Source organism: Mustela erminea, chromosome 3 (genome assembly GCF_009829155.1).
Source record: "Mustela erminea isolate mMusErm1 chromosome 3, mMusErm1.Pri, whole genome shotgun sequence".
NCBI classification, from domain to species: domain Eukaryota; kingdom Metazoa; phylum Chordata; class Mammalia; order Carnivora; family Mustelidae; genus Mustela; species Mustela erminea.
Window position 1 is genome coordinate 133692977 of NC_045616.1, and position 21159 is coordinate 133714135.

A 21159-nucleotide genomic window follows, 5' to 3' on the forward strand; every position below is an offset into this window, starting at 1 on the left:
TTTCTCATTTAATTTTGATCTTCAGGGCTGAGACCATATCTTACGTTTATTAATATTTCTCACCTAGCATTTGGCACAGTACATGGCATAGAGTGATCACTGAAGTGTATTTGAATAAAAGTTAGAAATCTAAATCCAGAGCTATTTCCAGGATAAGTCAGAACTGCCCTTTATAGAATACATTTATATTTTTAATTATGTAAGTAGTAAAATGGCTGTGTTCAGTCTAGTGGGGAAACCTGTGTTTTGACTATATTATTCCCATTATATAATCTTAATGTTACATTTTTTTTTTCTTTAGGAACTTTGGAAAGAATATTCTGTCATTTAAATGTTAAATTTAAAAATATTTTAAATATTTTAGGTTATTTATTTTAATTTTTTTAATTAAAAAAATTTTTTAGAGAATGTGAGCAGGGGAGGGGAAGAGTGGAAGGAAGAGAGAGAGAGAGAATGAATCTCGAGCAGGATTTACACACAGCACAGAGTCCGACTTGGGACTTGATCTCATGACCTGACTTGAGTCAAATGAAGAGTGGGTGCTTAAGCGACTAAGCCACCCAAGGTGCCCCAGGTTTTTTTTGTTTTTGTTTTTTTTTAAGATTTTTTATTTATTTATTTGACAGAGATCGCAAGTAGAGAGGCAGGCAGAGAGAGGGGAGGAAGCAGGCTCCCCACGGAGCAGAGAGCCTGACGCAGGGCTCGATCCCAGGACCCTGGGACCATGACCTGAGCCGAAGGCAGAGGCTTTAACCCACTGAGCCACCCAGGCGCCCCAGTGCCCCAGTTTTTTAAGGATTTATTCAAAATTACGATTTGAAATAAAGATTACAGAATATATAAGTCTAATTATTAAGATTATATATTCCTATATCTTTTAATTTAAAAAATATTTAAATTCAATTTAATATATACTGTATTATTAGTTTCAGAGGTATGCATACATCTTTTAATAGAGGTTCTGTTCAGATGAGTCATTTACCTATTTGCAGCTGACTCTTATGTTTCATGTTCTGTACCTTGATCTTGGCCTGTATCTTACAGTTATAATATATTATGACATGCTTGTAATAAGCCAATTAAAGATGCAATTTTTGTTCGTACCATTGTAAACCAATCACATTAGTGAACTGGTAGATGTCACTTACTTAATTTATCCAATCAGTTACAAAATGATAATCTTCAACTAGGATCCCCCTCCCATATTGGTATATAAATCTTTTCTTCTTGAAATCATTCAAAATCAACACTTCTTTGGAATTATAGAAAGGAAGATGTATTTTTGAATGAATAGAGAAAAGGTAGCTTTTCTCTGAGGTAACTTTGACATCCAAAATTGAAGTGGAAGGAAAGAGATCTGAACCTTTGGGTCATTGGAAAGACAGTCTTAAAATGTTATAGATCAGCAAAAGTCACTTCACTTTTTCCTGCCATCGGTATTATGCAAGTAGGACATGGGAACAAGAACCCAGCAAAACTATTCTCTTCTGTCTCTGGGAAAAAGAAATAGAATGCAGACCTAGTTGTAAGAAAATCTTTTTCTTTTCTTTCTTTTTTTTTTTTAAACAATTTACTTATTTATTAGAGAGAAAGTATTTGCACAAGCAGGTGGAGGGGCAGAGGGAGAGAGAATTTCAAGCAGATTCCCCACTGAGCAGGGTGCCCAACATGGGGCTTGATCTCAAGACTCTGAGATCATGAGCTGAAACCAAGAGTCAGATGCTTAACTGACCAAGCCCCCAGGTGCCCCATGTTTAAGAAAATCTTATTAACAATAGTTGAAGTTTAATTATACTTACAGTAATACCATTTATAATACAATGTGGGATACTTTGCAGAGTGAAAGGAGGTGGTATTAGTAATTATAGTGAAACAACAGATGTAAATTTGAAGCCAGGCAGATGAGATACATTGTCATAACTGCTGCAGTAGTGGTATGAAGGATATGTCATGGGAACATAAAGAGGGGGGCTTGTAGGTTAGGGAAAACCTTTCTACATCTGAGCCAGACCCCAAGAATGACAAGGATTTTTCCCAAGTTGGCTAGATAGAGGGCAGGCCAGGCTAAAGAAACCTAGTGTCTGTCATCTTGCTGACCATGTAGCCCTGCCTGTTACCAAATCATTCCCTCTCAAGAGGTGCTTCATGTCCATCATTCTTCTAAAACAGCCCTATGAAAACTTGCAGTTTTTAGTATGATAAACCTAACATTTAAGAAGATTATAATTAAACTGATTTGCTGGCAGTAGTATCAGATTTTCCTTGCACATCTCTATTACAGTATTTATATTTAAAATATGTCAATGATTAAAAGAAGATGATTACCTGCTATAGAGAGGAAACATGAATATTTTCAGTATGTGAGGAAAGATAATACTTGTTTTGCATTCCATGTGGTTACACCAGAGCAAGTGGGTGAAAGTTAGAAAGGAGCATATTTTGTCATTGGTATAAGAAAAGGTATCCTACCATGCGATCCAAAGGTTGAAACAGGCTCTCCTTCAAGTTCTGAGTTCCTCTGCATTAGAGGTAAAAGGAAGGTCCTTTTCCCAGGGTGCAATCAATGGGATATATCATTTCCCTACTGAATTATATCTCTCTGATATTAATAATTGTTAGAGAATTTCAGGTAATGTTAGAGCTTGAAGCAGTTCTTCCTCAACATTTGGATCTGTGGATAAGGGTGGGAAGATATATTCCTGATATGTTTGCTAGTAGAGGGGGACAGATTTGCTGCTGGCTTTTGCAAAGGTAATACCAACTATAGTAATTCCCATATGCTTTTAATCATTTATGTCTATCTAATAGATAGTATCTAATAGATGATATTAAAGATATCACTAAGTCATGTCAGATTTATGTAGTCATATTTAATTTTGTTACATTAAGTTTTTAATGCACCCTACTTTACTAGCTTGTTGCTTTATTAGCATTTTTTCGCATATATTCACAAGTAAATCACAGAAATTATTGTTCAGCTCTGCTCCCAGTTGTAATTCCTCTTTGAAATTTTCACGAAGGCAGATGAGATGATAACAGTTTCTTCTTTAAAAATGAGCAAATCTTGGGGCACCTGGGTGGCTCAGTCAGTTAAGCATCTGCCTTCGGCTCAGGTCATGATCCCAGGGTCCTGGGATCAAGCCCTGCACATCAGGCTCCTTGCTAAGTAGGGAACCTGCTTCTCCCTTTCCCTCTGCCTGCTGCTCTGCTGTTTGTGCTGTCAAATAAATAAATAAAATCTTTTTTAAAAAATGAGTAAACCTTAAAAAAAATTTAAAAATGAGCAAATCTTGGATCATAAAATAATGTTCTAAAACATGAAACAAAAATTCATTAAACACATTAATAGGGATGCCTGGGTGGCTCAGTTGGTTAACTGCCTGCCTTTCAGCTCAGATCATGGATTGAGTTCTTCATCAGGCTCCTTGCTCATCAGGGAGCCTGCTTCTCCTTCTGCCTGTGGCTCCCCCGCTCGTGCTCTGTTTCTCTCTCTCTCTCCTCCCTCTGACAAAATCTTAAAAAAAAACAAAAACAAAACAAAAACAAAAAACCCTCACATTAACATATTAAGCATTTGCTTGGACTAAACACATAATTTTCACGATTCATAAAAATTGTATTTACTAAAAAGTAACTTTTAACTATAGTTGCTACCATTTATTGGGTATTTGTTACGGTTAAGGCACTGTGCTAAGCACCTCAGATCTTTTAACAGTGCTTTCAAAGTAAGTAGTATTTTCACTATAGATAGGAGAAAGTGGATGCCCATGAGATTGACTTAGGGCTGTGTGGTTTTTTTGTAGATGAATAAACTAGATTTGAATCCAGTTCTTTTTCATTTCATAGTTCTTTACAGTACTCCCAAATAGCTGTATGCCAGTAGTTTTTGGTCATTAATCTACTACATGTACTTGAACCTAAATTTATTTAAAAATCAATTTTATGTTTTGTATTTATTAACAGATAAAAATACTTCTATAAAGTTTATTGCAGTATGTTACAAAGAAGTAAATATTAAAGACATTTAAAATAAATGCATGTTTATTCACACAAATATGGCATACACTATGTATCTGTGTGTATATGTGTGCATGTGTGCCTATATGGAGACTTGAGTTGGAGGGGAATGGGTGTATATGTATGTGTCTGTACATATATAAATCTAGATAAAAGGTTTGTCTACTGTAGATTTCTCTTGGTGTTTTTCTGCATGTATGTGTATGTATATGCATATGTGTTTATATAATATTAAATTGCTAGATATTTAGAGTTGGCTGTTTATTTCAGAGAGATTCATCAGGAATACTCAGGACTCACAAGTTACATAATAAGAGGAAAAGAGCAACTGTAATTCTACTACTTCTTTTGTGTTTTGCTTCCTTGCTTTTGAATGGTTTGCCATCATAGCCAGCTAGCCGAAATTTTTCTTCCCCTAGGCATCTGTGGGTTTCCTAAACATCAAGGCTTCTGGGAATATCCTGACTGTCTCATTGTGCTTTATACTTTCTCACATAGCACTGTTCTCAGTAGATAGATTTGGAGATACTAAGTTGGAAACATTAAGTGAGAGTAGGAAGAAATAAAAAGAGGTAAACTTTTTCCTGAATTTCTTTTTGCTGCTTCCCATCTTACCAACCCCCAGTAAAAACCACATTGAGCTCAGTTTCCCCGCTACTCATCCAAGTGTAAGTTCTAACTAGTACAGGAGTTGACAGACTATAGAGCCAAACTATGTGAGCCAAGTCCGCTTTATTGAAATAAAGCCACGTTCATTCATTTATGTATTTTCTACAATTGCTTTCTTGGTAAAACAGCAGAGTGTAGTAGTTAAAATAGAGAGTTTATGTCCTTCAAAGTTTAAAATACTTACTCTCTGGATCTTTACAGAAAAAGTTTGCAGACTCCTGATGTAGCAGGTAAGGAAGAAACCAGGGATTTCTCGTTTCTTTTCCAGGAACTTTAACCTGTTATTTCCATGGGAACATTGTAGAACATGAGCATTACATAGTATTTCATCTAAACTGGCTCTCATATTATTTTGAGTTGGTCTAGGAAGTAGCTTCTGGAAGGAAGCAGCTTGTTTTTTTTTAGCAAATATGTTATGAAGAAACTTTGAAAGTTGTCCTTAGTTGGGGATTCCTGGGAATTAAGTAAAAGAGAAAGGAGGTGAGGAGGGGAAGGAAGGGGAAAGGCTAGTTCATTTTGATTTAGATTGACAACTGTAACACCTGCATTATTAGTGTTCGGTTCATTTTGTATTATTATTCATGAGGCAAACGTTTGATCCAGTGTTGATTTCTCACCACCTGTCAATTTTCAGTTTGTGTGCAGGGAGATTTTTTTGTTGCTGTTGTCAGTTTTCTTCTACTTGTATGTGGGGTCTATTAAAGAAGGATGTCTCCTGCTCACTGATGTATTTCTACTACCTAAAATAGTACTTGCCTATAATAGATGTTTAAATATTATTTGTTGAGTGAATGAACTCAGATACAAGATTTTATTTTTGTAGCAAGATTGTGGTTTTTCAAAAATGTCTATAATCAGTTTGTACCTGGATAATACGCAGTATTAGAAATCCACAAACCTTTGTGAAGAATAAATATTTCCAGACAAATGATTTTAACTGTTGGTCCTATCAGAACATTACATAATAGTAACTGTATGATCACTTCAGTGAAGCTTTGGCGCCTGAAAACCTAATTATAAGTTGATGTGAACTGGTTAGGTTATATGTTTCCATTACGTGAATTTCTCAACTGGCTTTAGTGGTCTTAACTCTTATTTTGCAAATGCTATAGGTTCTGAATTACCTTGAAGGCTGTTATAAAATTAATATAAAGTTCTGAAATACAGTTAAACCATTTTGACACCATTGGTTTACTTAATATTTTCTTCTTCAGTCTCTTCAGATACCATTTATAATAGTGAAAAGGTATTACTAAATAATAACATTGATTTAACCTCGCAGTTCTTTTTGGTGTAATCTGATTCTACCCAGTGATGAGCTGCTTTCATTCCACTTTTAAGATAACCTGAGAGTCACTAATTATAAAGACATATACTGAGCCATTTAAAATTAGATTGAGTTACATTGGGATTTAAAAAATCCAGAATTTGTGGGAGATGCTGTGAATGATCTCAGTGTATAGCAATTTTAAAGTATTTAGAAATAGCTGGGGTATGTAGTGTGCTTAGTGGTTTGGCACTAACCAATTTGTGGTTGTCATGGCTAACACCCAGTAAAACAGAATGGAGGAAAATCGGCAGATGCAAGCTAAATGTAAAATAGGACAATGCAGTTTCATTTGGTGAGGAAAACAGTAATTCAAAACAAATAGTTCTTTGATTTTGTGTTAACAGATAAAATTCTCAAAGTCATAATGGCTCTTAGATTAAAATATCAGCCATGTGATGATACTTTTTTTCTTCTTTAGCTTGTGCTTTTGTTTTGTTTAAACAAATGGATGCTGAATATATGAAAAGGAAAATAGCTTGCAGCAACCTGAGGAAATTGATGCTCTATTCCAGGGGAGTTGGTGGGCTGCTGACCACAGGGCCATATCTGGCTGTTACCCATTTTTGTAGAGCAAGTGAGCTAAGATTGTTTTTTTATGTTTTTGAAGCTTTTTTTTTGCCCTAGTATTTTGAAAGATGTTGCTCTACTTTCTTCTCATTTGCCTTGTTTCTCATGAGAAGTCTCCCGTCAACCTTTTCTTTGCCCCTCTCCACATAACTTGTCTTTTTTAGTATGGTTCCTTTTAAGGTTTTCTCTGCCAGTGGTTTTGAGTAACGTGATTATGATGTGCTTTGGTCTAGTTTTCTTCATGTTTCTGTCCTTGGGATTGGTTGAACTTCCAGGGTTTATTGGGTTATTTTCATCAAATTTGGAAGGTTTTTATCCATTATTTCTTCAAATATTTTTTTTTTATCCTCCATTTCTTTCCTTTGAGGATTCTAGTTATACATTGTCATTGTGTTAGGCTACTTGAAGTCCTTCAGTTCATTGATGTTCTTTTCATTTATGTCTTTTTTCTCTCTGTATTACATTTTGGATAATTTAAATTGCTTTGTCTTTAAGTTCACAGTTCTTACTTTCTATAAAAGTAATTATGCATTTATTCCCATCCGGTATATTTTCATTTAGACCTAGTTTTCATCTCCAGGAATTCAATTTGGATGATTTGTATACCTTTTATGCCTCTCCCAAAGTTTTTGCACATACTGGCCTTTAATGTTCTTATCTGTTAATTCTAACATCTTTATTAGTTCTGGGTCATTTTGGTTGATTAATTTTTCTGCTTTTTATAAGTCTGTTTTCCTGCTTCTTTGCATGTCTGATAAATTTCAACTGGCTGTTAAACATTGTAATTTTTGCCTTGTTAGGTGCTTCATATTTTTTTTTATTTCGTATAAATTTTGACTATTGGTCTGAGACACAGTTTAGTTACTTGGGATTACTTTAATTCTTTTAAGTTTTGCTTTGAAGATTTGTTAGGTGGAATAAAAGAAGTGTTTAGTTTTACTCTGACTCTAACCAATCCACATGAATTGTACAGATTTTCAGTCTGGCTCTTAGGAACAGGCACTGCCCCCTGTCCTGTGTGAACAGAGGGTACTTTCCTTTTTACTTCTTTCAAGTAGTTAATTTCCTCACACACATGGACTAGTCATTACTGTACAGACTACCAGAGGGGTCCCTTTGCAGATCTTCAGCATTCTTTCTCTTTTCTAATTCTTCTTGGTTTTCTTGGACTCTGAGTTCTGTCTTTAAATCGTGGACTGTTTGCCTGGATTTTTACCTGTTGGTACCAACACCTGGAAACTTTCTTAAGACAGTTAGCTGGGGGCAGTTCTAGGGTACAGTTGTGTGTTTCTCACCTCTCAGGGATCACTGTTCTTTACTGAGGTCCTGTGTTTTGAGAACAGTGGTTTCATATATTTTGAAAACAATGGTTTTGTTTTGAGAACAATGGTTTCATATATTTTGTCCTGTTTTTTGATTGATTCAAATATTTTGGACAGTATTTTTGGTGCCTTTTGTATATTGTAGCAAGAAGTAATAGTTGGAATGTTGAATTTTAAGGTTTAGTAGTTAAATAATTGCAGGTGATGATACATGAGTTGGACCATAGGTATGAGTGGAGCAGAGGTGTGAACGTCATTCACATGGACTTTGAAGTCACCCAAGTAGATGGATTTGAGATAGAGAATAAGATTCTAAACCAAGACCAAAATTGTGGAGCTTAAATAACTGCATGTTTTATGTGTTTGGTTAGGAAAGTACTCTTCTAAAATTATGTTAATTTATCTTGTCTTTTCTTCTAGAACCTTCTGACAACTTAAGGGAGATTCTCCAAAATGTGGCCAAATTGCAAGGAGTATCAAATATGAGAAAATTAGGACATCTGAATAACTTTACTAAGGTAAGTAAGTAACTCATCTAAAATTTGTTATTCCTTATTATACTTACCTCAGATGCTTTTTAACTATCATTAACAAGAAATTAACAAGAAATTCTTGAGTAGTCACCTAATGTATTAGTGCTTTCCTCTGCTGCTTTTCATGGATTTTGTCATGTGTTATTAATTTCAGTGTATTTGAATAATGGAAGTGTGTGCTTGTTGCAGGAAATTTGGTAGGTTCAGAAAGTAAAGAAAAAAAGGTCACTAAGAAGTCTATTATTGGGTCTTCACTATTTTTCACATGGTATATTACTTTTACCTCTTTAATACTCATTTTTATGTGATAATATATGATAAATGTTGATACATAAGTGCGTGTGTGTTTTGCATTTCATAGGCATAACCATTATTCTCAGAGAAATAATAAAACTTCCTCTCTGTTATCCCTTATACTCTAATTCTAATTTTGATAAGAGCCCAGGATAAATGAAGAGCCCTTGTCCCAAACAAATATTGACTTAATCTTTATTAGAAACCAAGAATTCTTGACTTTGATTGATGGATTGATATGTTTTTGATCTTGGTAATGCTGGACAGCCAACTCTTGGAAACACTAAAAATGCCTGTTATTTGAGATGATGCCATAAATAGGAAACAGAATGGTTCCTTTGGGAACATTTTTTTTCTTTTTAAATTTCCTCTATATACATTGTTCTGCTGCATTTAAATTTGGGATTAATTATATGTTTAACACCTTAAAAGTGTGACCCATAGACCAGCAGCATTGCTGTCACCTTGGCGCTTGTTTGAAATGTACTATGCTGGCCCTACCCCAGACCTACTGAATCAGAATCTACATTTTAATTAAGATTCTCAGGTGAATTTGTATGTACATTAAAGTTTGAGTGGCACTTTTTTAAACCTTCCAAAATGTTTAATTCTTTGCTAACTAAAAATTAAACTATGGCTTTGAGTTTGTTTTACTTCACTGAACTAAAAGGAGATGAGAATATAGTCACTATGCAACAAAACCATTTTTTCAATATGGTGACAAACAGTAAATATAAAATAGATTGTTTTTTTTTTCCATAGTTGAAGAATGTGTTTTTTTTTCTTTAGTGAAGTTTTGGAATATTCTGGCATCTATGAGGGACAAGAAAATGATATTTTAAATGACCTGAAAAAACATTGAATAGGTGCTTGAGAAAGAGATTTCAAAAATATCCCTAGGTATATTGGCATTTTTTAATGAATGTAATGAAAATCTTCCAAGTGCATGTTTCAGTGTGCTTGTCAGATAATGTCAAGTCTTTGAGACCCAGAATTCGTTCATGATTGTAAATTGTATATCCTCATTTTACTCCCTTCTATTAAATTTTCCAATTTTACATGACTATTCTTCACTCAACTCTATTATCACTTGCCTAGATTTAACCATTAAAAACAACTTAATATAGATTTATGTCCTGTTTGAACTCATGGTTCCTGTCATAATCAGGTTGATATCTAGATATGTAGTTCCACATCTTTTGCCAGCTAGGATTCTGAAAGTTGGGGATGGATGTAAGGATGACTGATTTTTTTAAAATATTACTGTGGCACTAGTATGGATCCTAAAGCAATATTAAAATTCTAAAGCAGCACCTTCCAGTAGAAATGTAATGTGAACTGCAAATATAATTTTAAATTTTCTAATACCACATTAAAAAAGGAAAAGGAAGCATGTGAAATTATTTTTAATAAAACTGCTTTCTTTAATCCAGTATATTACAATTACTATCATTTGATGTGATTTGTATAAAATATTAATGAAATATTTAACATTTTTTATACTAAATCTTTGAAATCAAGTGTGTATATTATGCTTATAGTGCATATCAATTCAGAATAGCGACATTAACAGTGCTCATAGCATCCTGTGGCTAGTAGATACCAACCATAATGGACAATACATACATAGAGACTTTGGAATAGAAGTAGTTTAAACATTTATTTCTATGAATCTGTTGGATACTTTTCTTTTTCCCTTCTATATTCTCCGTTTATTTCTGTCTCCATCCCTGCTTCTTTTGGGTTAAGGGTCGGGTGCTGTCTCTCTTTTTCCCTTTTCCATTTTCCTTGTTCCTCTGTCTTTGTTTGAATTTTTCCCACAGTATTTCACTAAGTTGTTTACTTGGTCTTTCCTTGATTTGTGTTCTCCTAGTCTTTCTCCCTCTTCTCCTTCCCTTCACTCTCTCCTTCTCTGCTATTTCTTTCTCCCTTCTTCTTCATCTCCTCTCTCTTCACCTTTCTCTAACCTCTTCCCTTTCTCTCCTTCCTTATTTCTCCCTCCTTTCTCTCTTCCCTCTCTCCTCCTCTTCCCCCATCGTAGTCCTGTAGAGTACAGAATGATTTATCTCCTTAATAAAGGCCCTGGGCTTTGGGGCTTTTTGTATTCTTGTTTTTTTATTTTGCTTTATCCTCTCACTGTAATTTTCACATTTCCCTCTGGCCCTCATACCAGCTTAGAGCAGCTCTTTTATTTGCTATTATAAATTATTTATGGATTTAAAAACCAGAAAACCAGACTTACTGGGATTTGTCTACATTATGCGGGACTAAACCTTGACTCAGGGTCTGAGGGGCGCTCTCATTAGTGAAGTCCACGAACACTGCACTTGATAAAATCAGTTTGGCTGCCTGGTGATAACAATGGGAAAAGCATGGGCTTTAGATCAAGTAGATGCAGACTTAGAGTCCAGCTCTGACCATAACTAGCAAGGCAGGCTTGGGCAGATTTCTTTACTCAGGTAATCTTGATGCTGTTAAAAGGCAAGGTCATTATAGTACCTGGTATATAGTAGGTACTTCATAACAGATAACATAGCATCTTTTAACCTGGGATTTATTTTTGTTTGCTTTAATTTTTTGTCATTTTTCTGGGTTTTTTTTTGGCTGATTCTAAGGACATGAATCTGCTTAATAGTTCAAGTTGCAGAATAGTAAGCTGTTACTATAACAGGGTTTTTCAACCTCAGTAATTCTGCCATAGTGGACTAGCTAATTATTTGTCTTAGGAAGCTGTCTTCTCATTTGTAGTATATTTTATAGCATCCCTGCTTCTACCCCCAGATGCCAGTAGCATACCTCCACCAGTTGTGATAAGCAAAAATGTCTCCAGATATTGCCAGATGTTTCCTGGAGGCAGAATTGCCCCGGGTAAGAACCATTCCTGTAAATAAGTGTCAGTAGATTTTATTACAAAATTTCTTCAGACACCTAGTGCAAAATAAATGCTTAGCAAATTTAATCATAATATAATGTATCTTTGAATTCCATTTTGATGGAGAGCTAGGTTCATAAACATTTACATAGCTGGTATTTCATGTTCTTACAGAGTAAAATTAGAAAGTCTCAGAAATCTCTATGAATATCCCTATAGAATAAGAAATCTTTATAGAATATATATATCTCTATAGAATAAGAAAATAAAAATAATTGATGTCACTTAGTTAGACTAGTTAGGAATTAGTTGGCCACCCTTCTCTTTGTTCCCATAACAGATTATGTGTGTCTACTAAATTTTATTGTTTTGTTATTACTATTTGTTTTGGGTTACTATCTTATTAAATTGAGTTTCTTATCAGAGAAAGACAACTATCATATGATCTCCCTGATATGAGGAAGTAGAGATGCAACGTGGGGGGTTTAGGGGGGGTAGGAAAAGAATAAATGAAACAAGATGGGATCTGGAGGGAGACAAATCATAAGAGACTCTTAATCTCGCAGAACAAACTGAGGGTTGCCGGGGGTAGGGTGGTGGGGTTATGGACATTGGGGAGGGTATGTGCTGTGGTGAAGTGTGTAAACCTGGTGATTCACAGACCTGTATCCCTGCAGCTAATAATACATAATATGTTTATAAAAAAATAAAAAAATTAAATATTAAATTAAATAAAAATTAAATAAAAAATTTAAAAAATTATAAGAAAAAAGTAAATTGAGTTTCTTAAACATAAGAAACCTGTAGTATTTCTTCTTCTGCTCTTATATTCCCTTTTACTCCAAAGTCTGGTATATAACAAGTATTTAATTAAAGGTTTTATATTATATAGAGAAGATTTTGCATTTTAAATGCAAAAAAAGTTTTGGCTGTACTACTATTTGTTTTGTTTTTTTAGTATAAGCCTGCTGTTAGGATAAACTTAATTTGTAGATCAGTGGGGCTAAAATGTTGTATAGGGTAGACCTCTTCTGCAGAATTAAACTTCCTTTTAAAGTATGAAGAGAGGGTGCTAGTGATGTGATCCTATAACCATGTGAATGTCACACACCCATGCTTGCCTTCTGACATCATTTCACTAGATAAAGTAATGTGTATAACAGACTACTGATGAATATAATCTTAGTATCCTATTTTTAAAACTGACAACATGCTTATAATCTAATGACCTATTTTTTTTAAACATGAAAATATTTCAGCTTTTTACATTCTAAAAGTTCTCTTTTCCTGTGTTTAATCTCCTATATTCTATACTGAAAGCTCCAAAAGAATCTTTATTTTGTTCTATGTTGAAAAAACTTCAAAAATAGTATAAGCTAAATATAAAAAATTAAAACAGCACAGAATAATTTATACTAAAATGTGAAAGTCCTTTCTCACATACCCTTCCCATCCTCCTCCCCACTATGACAAAAGTACCATTCTCTAGAGGTAACCACCAGGAAGTATTTATCCTTCTCTCGTATGATTGTGTGTGTGTGTGTGTATGTGTGTGTATGTGTGTGTTTGTTCCACTGAGTTGTGAGAATTAAATGAGCTAAACGAAAATATGTGCTTAATAGAGTACTGAATTTATTTACCATTTATTACATGTGCACAAAGGGTTTTTTTTGTTTGTTTTTGTTTTTAAAGATTTTATTTATTTATTTGACAGAGATCACAAGTAGGCAGAGAGGCAGGCAGAGAGAGAGGAAGGGAAGCAGGCTCCCTGCTGAGCAGAGAGCCCAATGCGGGGCTCCATCCCAGGACCCTGGGATCATGACCTGAGCTGTGAAGGCAGAGGCTTTAACTCACGGAGCCACCCAGGCACCCTGGTTTTTTTAATGAGATCATGACATATATTGATTAATAGTTTGTACTTTTCTGCTAATATATCATAGGATCCTTTCCTTTTCTATAAATATAGATCTACTTTTTTAAAGCTGCATGTATGTGTGTGGTTAGATATATGTGTGTAGATGTATCCACATATATATTTGTGTATGTTTACAAATATATTCATATTTGTACATATGCATACATACATATGTTGTGACTTAGTCCACCATTAAAAAATGTTTTTCCTAGTTCTTTTTGCTATTTTAAATAATGTATAATAACACTTTTGTGTACTTTCTTATGCAGAGTAGGATTTAGAAGTGTGATTTCTAAAAAAAAGTAAAAAAAAGCATTTTCATTTTTTATTTTAAAACCTGCTTCTAAAATGCACTCTGAAAAGACCATGTTGTAGAATTCTTATCTGTGATAAGATTTTTTTCTTTTAAGTTTGGGTTATTCTGTCTGTTCTTATTTGTGAGAACTATTCATTTAACCTTCAGAACAATATGAGTAAAATGTGAATATCAATTGTGCTGTTTTAATTGATCATTATATATTTGTAAAAGAGATTATATTTATTTATTTGATAGAGAAAGAGAGATCACAAGTAGGCAGAGAGGCAGGCTGAGAAGGAGGGGGAAGCAGGCTCCCCGCTGAGCAGAGAGCCCGATGTAGGACTCTATCCCAGGACCCTGAGCTGGAGGCAGAGGCTTAACCCACTGAACCACCCAGGCGCCCTGATCTTTGTATTTTTTTAAAAAATAATAATCTTAAAAAGCATCTCAGACATTTTTATTACCTAGAAGTAGTTTAGACTTCTGTCTTACCTTTTTAAGATTATGCTATTGTTGATTGCTCCTATTACATATTTTAGTTTTTATAAGAAAGTCTTATAAAAAGTAAATTCAACAAACTTAATTAAACTGAACTGAAGTAAAAAGAAGTTATTTGCTCTCATGATGAGAAAAAAACATATGTTGGGTCCTAATTCATGTAAAACAACCCAAGGGTTGAAAAAATGTTAATTGTATTTTGTCTTTCCATTTCTTAGCTGACTTGCCTTTTTTTTTTTTTTTTAAAAGTTAGCTTCATTCTGAAACACTTTCCATTTAGCTAAGATACATCGTCCTTACAGTTTTTAATCATAAAAGCAGAGGGTAGCCCTCTCTTAACCATCTTCTACATGAACTATCATTTTGGTCATGTGACCAATTTTGGCATTGTGACCGATAGTCATAAAAACAAATGGGATGGGAGCAACAGAAACCCAATGAAAATGTGATATCTAATAATTTTACATATTAAGTGACTGTTACGATGCTAATTCTAACGTTTTGAAAGGTCTTTACTGACTTCTGAATGTAACCCATAATTTGGTTCTCAATATAACACCTTTATGTGATAGGGCAGGCAGTGTTATTTTAATAACTTAAAACAACTTAAAAGCAATAATTATTAACCACCACTGAAAACATAGCCCTAACATCTGTTGCTAGCCCTGGACAATAGATAGCAATTATGACCAACATGCTATGTTTTGTCATAAATTGATCTTTTTAGTTGTTACTTGTGATCTTCGTTTCCAACTGACTGGGCATTTTTTTCAGAAGTGTTTCTTGCAGTTGAAACGTTTCTCTTGCATTGTTTTTTCTTTTTCAAAATGGAGGTTGAGGATATTTTATACATACATACAGATTTAAAGTAGAATGGAAGATTTCCTAAGCTTTAACAAGGGAAATTACACCCTTTTCAAAATACTTTTCGAAATGTGAGTTTTGAAGACCATAATAATAACTTTGAGGGTTTCTTTTAGCTTTTCATCAAAACTGCTAACTCTAACAAATGTTAAATCATGGGCAGTCCTATATTTTGTGTCTAGGCGGGTGGGTAATTTAGAAACTATATGTTTCCCTGAATCTACAGTTTTCTACAAGGATCTGGCACATGTGAAAAAGATAGTACAGAAATGAGAATCAAGTACACATTTAGGGGAGGAACCAACCCTTGACAGGACAAGACTTCATTTACTTTCTTTCTAGGATTTCAGAGCATTTTGTTTTATTAACATGCATTGCTACTGTAATAAAAAAATGGAAATAGTGCCTTTTTAGAACTTGAGTTGATATGTAAATCATTGTTTCAAGAAGTAACATTTTTTTCCCATTTTAAAAACACAATATATTTATTTTTAAAGATTTTGGGGGAGGGGCAGAGGGAGAAGGAGAGAGAGAATCTCAAGTGGACTCCACACAGAGCATGAAGCCAGATACAGGGCTCTATCCCACCACCCTGAGATCACAGCCTGAGTTGAAATTAAGAGTTGGTCGCTTAACCGACTGAGCCACCCAGGCATCCCAAAACACAATATTTTATATGTTGAGACAAATAAATTATAAGCTTCACTTTTCTATTAAATTTGAGTTGGAATGTGTCCAAAGTCTAAGTGATCATGATGCATCATAAGCAGTTCTTTTTTTTTTTTTTTAAGTAATGTACCATATAATAACAATGCTAGTAATCTTAAATACCTGGAAATCTCAAATAAATGCTAAATTTTGTTTAATACTGTCAGTAGTTAATAGTTTTTGTGTATGTTCTGATCCTTTGAAATGGGCAGTTTTTGTTATGTGTGTTTTAATTAACTGTTTTGGAAAAAATAATATCACTTACTCATATATAACCAGGGTGCAGTTCTCCAGACTTTAGAATCATACCATTTTTGAGGCTGGAGAAATGAAATAAAGATGGTAATGTTCAGTTATTTATTCATTCATTCATTCATTCATTCATTTATTTATTTATTTTTGAAGATTTTATTTATTTATTTGACAGAGAGATCACAAGTAGGCAGAGAGGCAGGCAGAGAGAGAGAGAGAGAGAGGAGGAAGCAGGCTCCCCGCTGAGCAGAAAGCCCGACGTGGGACTCGATCCCAGGACCTTGAGATCATGACTGAGCCGAAGGCAGTGGCTTAACCCACTGAGCCACCCAGACGCCCCAGTTATTTATTTTTTATATCAAATCTCCCCTCTCCCTTTGCCCCTGTGTAAATAATTCTAATACAGAATTGTAGTAATATTTTTCACAGTGGACTCTGGACTCAGACTAGTTTGGTCTGATTTCTGGTTTTATCACTTACTAGCTTTTTGGCATTGAGAAGTCATATTATCTACTATGTCTAAAACTCATTTGTCTTCATTTCTAAAAATATTATTTTCTAGGATTAGCAAGATTAGTAGTGAATAAATGTTACTTCCATTCCTATTCATGAATTTTATATATGGATAACCGTCCCCAGGTTATATAATACTGATTCATTATAAACATTTCCAAAATACAGAAAAGCACAGAGAGGAAAATAAATCACCTTGACCACACTTTCATTTTGGTGTCAAAATTTTGATGTTTAGACTTAAAAAATCTATCTTTAAAAAATATATATATCTTCTAGAATTTTTTCTTTGTCTTACCAGTACGTTATGTCTGTTTTTCCTCCTTTTAAATTTATATTATAAATTTAAATATTATATAATATTGATGGCTACAGGCGTTTGCTCCTTTTGAACATTTTCCTTCTGGTTCCTTACCATTGTAATAATGTTACAACCCACCCTATATTTAGATTATTTTGTTAATATAAATCACCAAAAGTAGATCCCTACCCTAGAGCATTTTTCCAGTTTTTTTTTACAAAATGTTTTCAGTTTATAATCCCACTGACAATATTTTGTCTTATTTGGTATTATCATGTTAAAAAAGCAATTTATGGCATTTTGGTAAGCTTTATTTCCAATGATATTTTTCATTGTTTTTGGTTCAGATTTTAGGGCATAGGAAGTATGTCATGTTTATTTATCAGTTTTGTTCTTCATTAAACTCTTTGTACATTTTCTTGTCCTCTTCTCAGTAATCTCTCTCTAATTTCTTTGGGCCTTTCACATTGTTAAGTGCCTACTCATTGTAGGCCCTACTTTGCTATGTGAGGGTCTAACGTTAGGGGCTGAATTGTGTCCCCCTAATTGATTTGTTGAAGCCTTCACCTGCAGTGCCTCAGTATCAGTTTGTATGGGGAGATAGGCTCTTCATAGGCAGTGAAGGTAAAATTAGGTCATTTGGGCGATCCCTAATCCAATGTGACTGGTGTCCTGATAAGAAAAGGAGATTAGTATACAGATATACACAGAGAAATGACCATGTAAAGACTTGAGAGAACCTAGGAGAGAGGACCCCAAAGCAAAGAACCTCTGTCAAAATACGTTGATGTTCTAGCTTCCAGAATCATGAGAAAATAAATTTCTACGTTTCAGCTACCTGGTTTGTGGTATGTGTTACAGCAGACCCAGCAAACTAATATCGGGCTGTAACCTTTGCTTATCATAATTTTACAATATTTTTGACTAATATGTTAATAAACTTTTAATTTTAGGTATGCAATTGGTTTTTTAGATATATATAAACTTTCCTCTTTTGTCTCAAAACTTAGGAAATCTTACGTTTTATTTTAAATCTGTATATCTAAAAAATCCTCATCCTCCATGTTTAAGTACTTAAAACATTGTGCAACAAAATGCAATAGAAATAACAAAATTTTTTATGCCATTTGAAAGTTTAGTCTAAAGCTTGTCATATTTCAGAACTTTGAGGATTTTAGAGGTATACCAGTATTACCATTTTGTATAAAGACCTGTGAACAAAAGTTTTTACCTTGTTTTGCCTGTTTGCTTATTTACACAGCATTTTCTTACCACACAGAGTGATCATTTGTATAGTTTCCTTTTCTGCTATGAAATATTGTAGTATCTGAGAGCTACTCTGTTCTGATCCCCTTACCTATTATATTTGGAACATTTCTTTTTTCTTTTCTTCTAAAGAAGAAACTGGATAGGACATTTTATAAGGAGCCTACCAATAGGATAGGATTAGCTTTTTTTTTTTTTTTTTTTTAACCCTGCACTATTGTGCCCTTTGAAATATATTCTTGGGTCCGTTCTTTGCCTAGACAAATGTGAGAGCCCTTTGGTTGGTTTATTCTGTCTCGTTAACATGTTCATAACTTCATACTGAAGAATAATAGCGTTTGGAATCCCTTCTGCATGTTACTTAAATGGTCAGTCTTCTCTTTCATCCATTTTAGTTAGGCCCATTGAAGAACTTGAGAAACTTATATAACTTATTTTTCAAAACTCAGACTAAAGTGGTATATAGTCATCCAGGTGGGAGGGAAGTAGTGCCAGTATTAAATCAGTGTTCTTAATGAAAACAAGAAAGACTTGGTAGGTAGCAGGAAACTGCTCAGTGGACAAGAAATGTAGGAGCCAGAGCTTCGGAGAAGGGACAGTCTTGTAGAGGTGAACTTTACTTCTCCGACAACTTTTGCCAAGAGATACTGGCTAGTGTAGAGTATGGGCAGAAAACTAGGACTCAGACTTTAGGCCCAGGAGTACTGTTACTAAAAGACAAAAAAGGAAAAAGACAGCACAGACCTTTTGGTGGAGACCTAGGGGAGATCTAGTAGAAGGAGATTGTTGGCTTTACACATTTGTTGAATCCTGAAACTATCTGAGATGGTTCACTTAAAAATCTAAACAAAAAATATTTGAAAGTAAAATATTTGAAAGTATTTGTAGTGTTTTCATAAGACAAAAATTAGGCATGCCATCCTCTTGGGCCTAATCTCTTCAACAACAAACGAGCTTTCATTTGAAACATGGGGATCAAGGAAGAAAAGGAAAAAGGGGAGATAGACTGAGTCTTACCAGAGCAGCAATTTGTCTGTACTTAGTATTGTCCAGTGACCTAACAAAGAGAAGGATAAACCCTCAGTGGAGAACGATAACATCAGGAATCTCTGCAAGTATTTATATACAGAGTTTACAGAATCCACCAAAAGGCAGGACTACATGACTACAGCAAAAGGAAAAACAGATCCAGAGATGGTCTACATCATTCATATTCATTAGATAATAAGCACTTTAAATATTTAAAATATGATTTATATGTAAAGAAAATAGAGGATCCATGGAGAACATAGGTGAAAAGAAGATTTCTTTTTTTTTTAATTACTGGAGTTGTGTAGTTAAATGAAAATGCAAGAAGGGAAAGACAGTATATCTAAAATGAAAACTCAAGATTAGCTGTACTGGAAGACAGATAAATCGAAAATGTCCAGTCAGAGCACTAAGATAAAAGAGAAGGGAATAAATAGAGAAGAGGTTTTAGAGATTTGCAGTATACACAAAAAGATCTGATACTTGAATTACCAGAAAGAGAGAAGAGAGGAAATTGGGCAGAAGTAATTTTGAAGAGATAATGTACAGAATTTTCTAAAAACTAATAAAATATATCAACCCAGAGATCCGGGAATTTGTTTTTCCTAAGCAGGATAGATAAGAAAATACACCTGAATGGTAAGATTGCTGAAAACCAAAGATAAAGGGGAAAAAATCTTGAAAGGAGTCTGAGAAAAAGGATCTGACCTTCAAAGGAGCCAGTAGTAAGACTGATAATAAGACTTTTCAACAGAGACAATGGAAACCATTTTGAAGCTTTTCAGAAAATAGCAGCTAACCTAAAAATCTATAAATCCAGGAAGATAACCTTTAAAAAGAAAAGAGAAAAGGAAATTTCCAGGCAAACAAAAGTCAAAAGAATCTGTTTACCAGCAACCTTGGCTAAAAATTAAATAAATGAAAACACCGATAAATCAACAAGAAACTGAGGATTCTCTAGACAGAAGGAAGAATATCCCATTAAGATACAACTAACATGGGGTGCCTGGGTAGCTCAGTGCGTTAAGCCTCAGCCTTCGGCTCAGATCATGATCTCAGGGTCCTGGGATCGAGCCCCACATTGGGCTCACTGCTCAGCGAGAAGCCTGCTTCGCCCTCTCTCTTTGCCTGCATTTCTGCCTACTTGTGATCTCTCTCTCTGTCAAATAAATAAATAAACAAAATCTTAAAAAAAAAAAAAGATACAACTGACATGAGTAATAATGGAAAAGGTGAATTTGTGGGTAAATGTAAATTGATACTGACTAAATATTAACTGAAAATAAAAATAACAGTAATGTATTACAGGGCTTGAAAGAAAAAACATCAGTAAGGTGAAAGGTGAGGCATGTAATGAAGTTCAAGTGTCAAGGGTCTAGCATTGTTGAGGACATGGTAATAGTTTCTCTTTAGACTGTGATTAATTAATAGTGCATGTTGTAAGCTCAATGGTAACCATTTAAAACAGTAAACTTATTGAGGGGGAAAATAGAATAATAAAAAGTAATTGGTTGCTTCAAATAAAAGCAAAAAGGATGGTTAAATCTAAAACTGGCAGGTCAAATAGAAAACCAGTAAGGTGATAGGTACATGTGTATTTGACAGTAGATATATTTTCTAAAATTTTGTTAAAGAAAAATGCCTCATTTTTCAGTCTAAAAAGTAATGTAAATAAAAATAGTTAACACATATTCACATCCTTTTGTTTTTCTGACAGCTCCTTTGTGATATTGGCCATAGTGAAGAAAAACTGGGTTTTAACTATGAGGATATCATAATTTGGTAAGTATAGTTTAATTCCCTCCCTCACCCTTCTAGGTTTTAGTAATTTCAATTCTAGTAATTTTAAACTAAAAGGATAGTATAACATATTGTATTTGATTTTGTAGAAACAGTTGTTTGAACATTAGA

The 21159-nt window shown here is 34.1% G+C and overlaps 1 protein-coding gene and 1 long non-coding RNA gene across 8 annotated transcripts in view; one reads left to right on the plus strand and one right to left on the minus strand.

Moving 5' to 3' along the window:
- RICTOR (RPTOR independent companion of MTOR complex 2) overlaps window positions 1-21159 on the plus strand; it is a 129455-nt gene that overhangs the window by 37200 nt on the left and 71096 nt on the right. For all 7 annotated transcript variants that reach the window (XM_032337544.1, XM_032337543.1, XM_032337546.1 and 4 more), the window contains 2 exons: window positions 8326-8423; window positions 20966-21030. In XM_032337544.1, the coding sequence (XP_032193435.1) occupies window positions 8326-8423; window positions 20966-21030 (163 nt within the window). The remainder of the gene's footprint in view (window positions 1-8325; window positions 8424-20965; window positions 21031-21159) is intronic.
- LOC116586959 overlaps window positions 1-21159 on the minus strand; it is a 77844-nt gene that overhangs the window by 36037 nt on the left and 20648 nt on the right. The window lies entirely within an intron of this gene.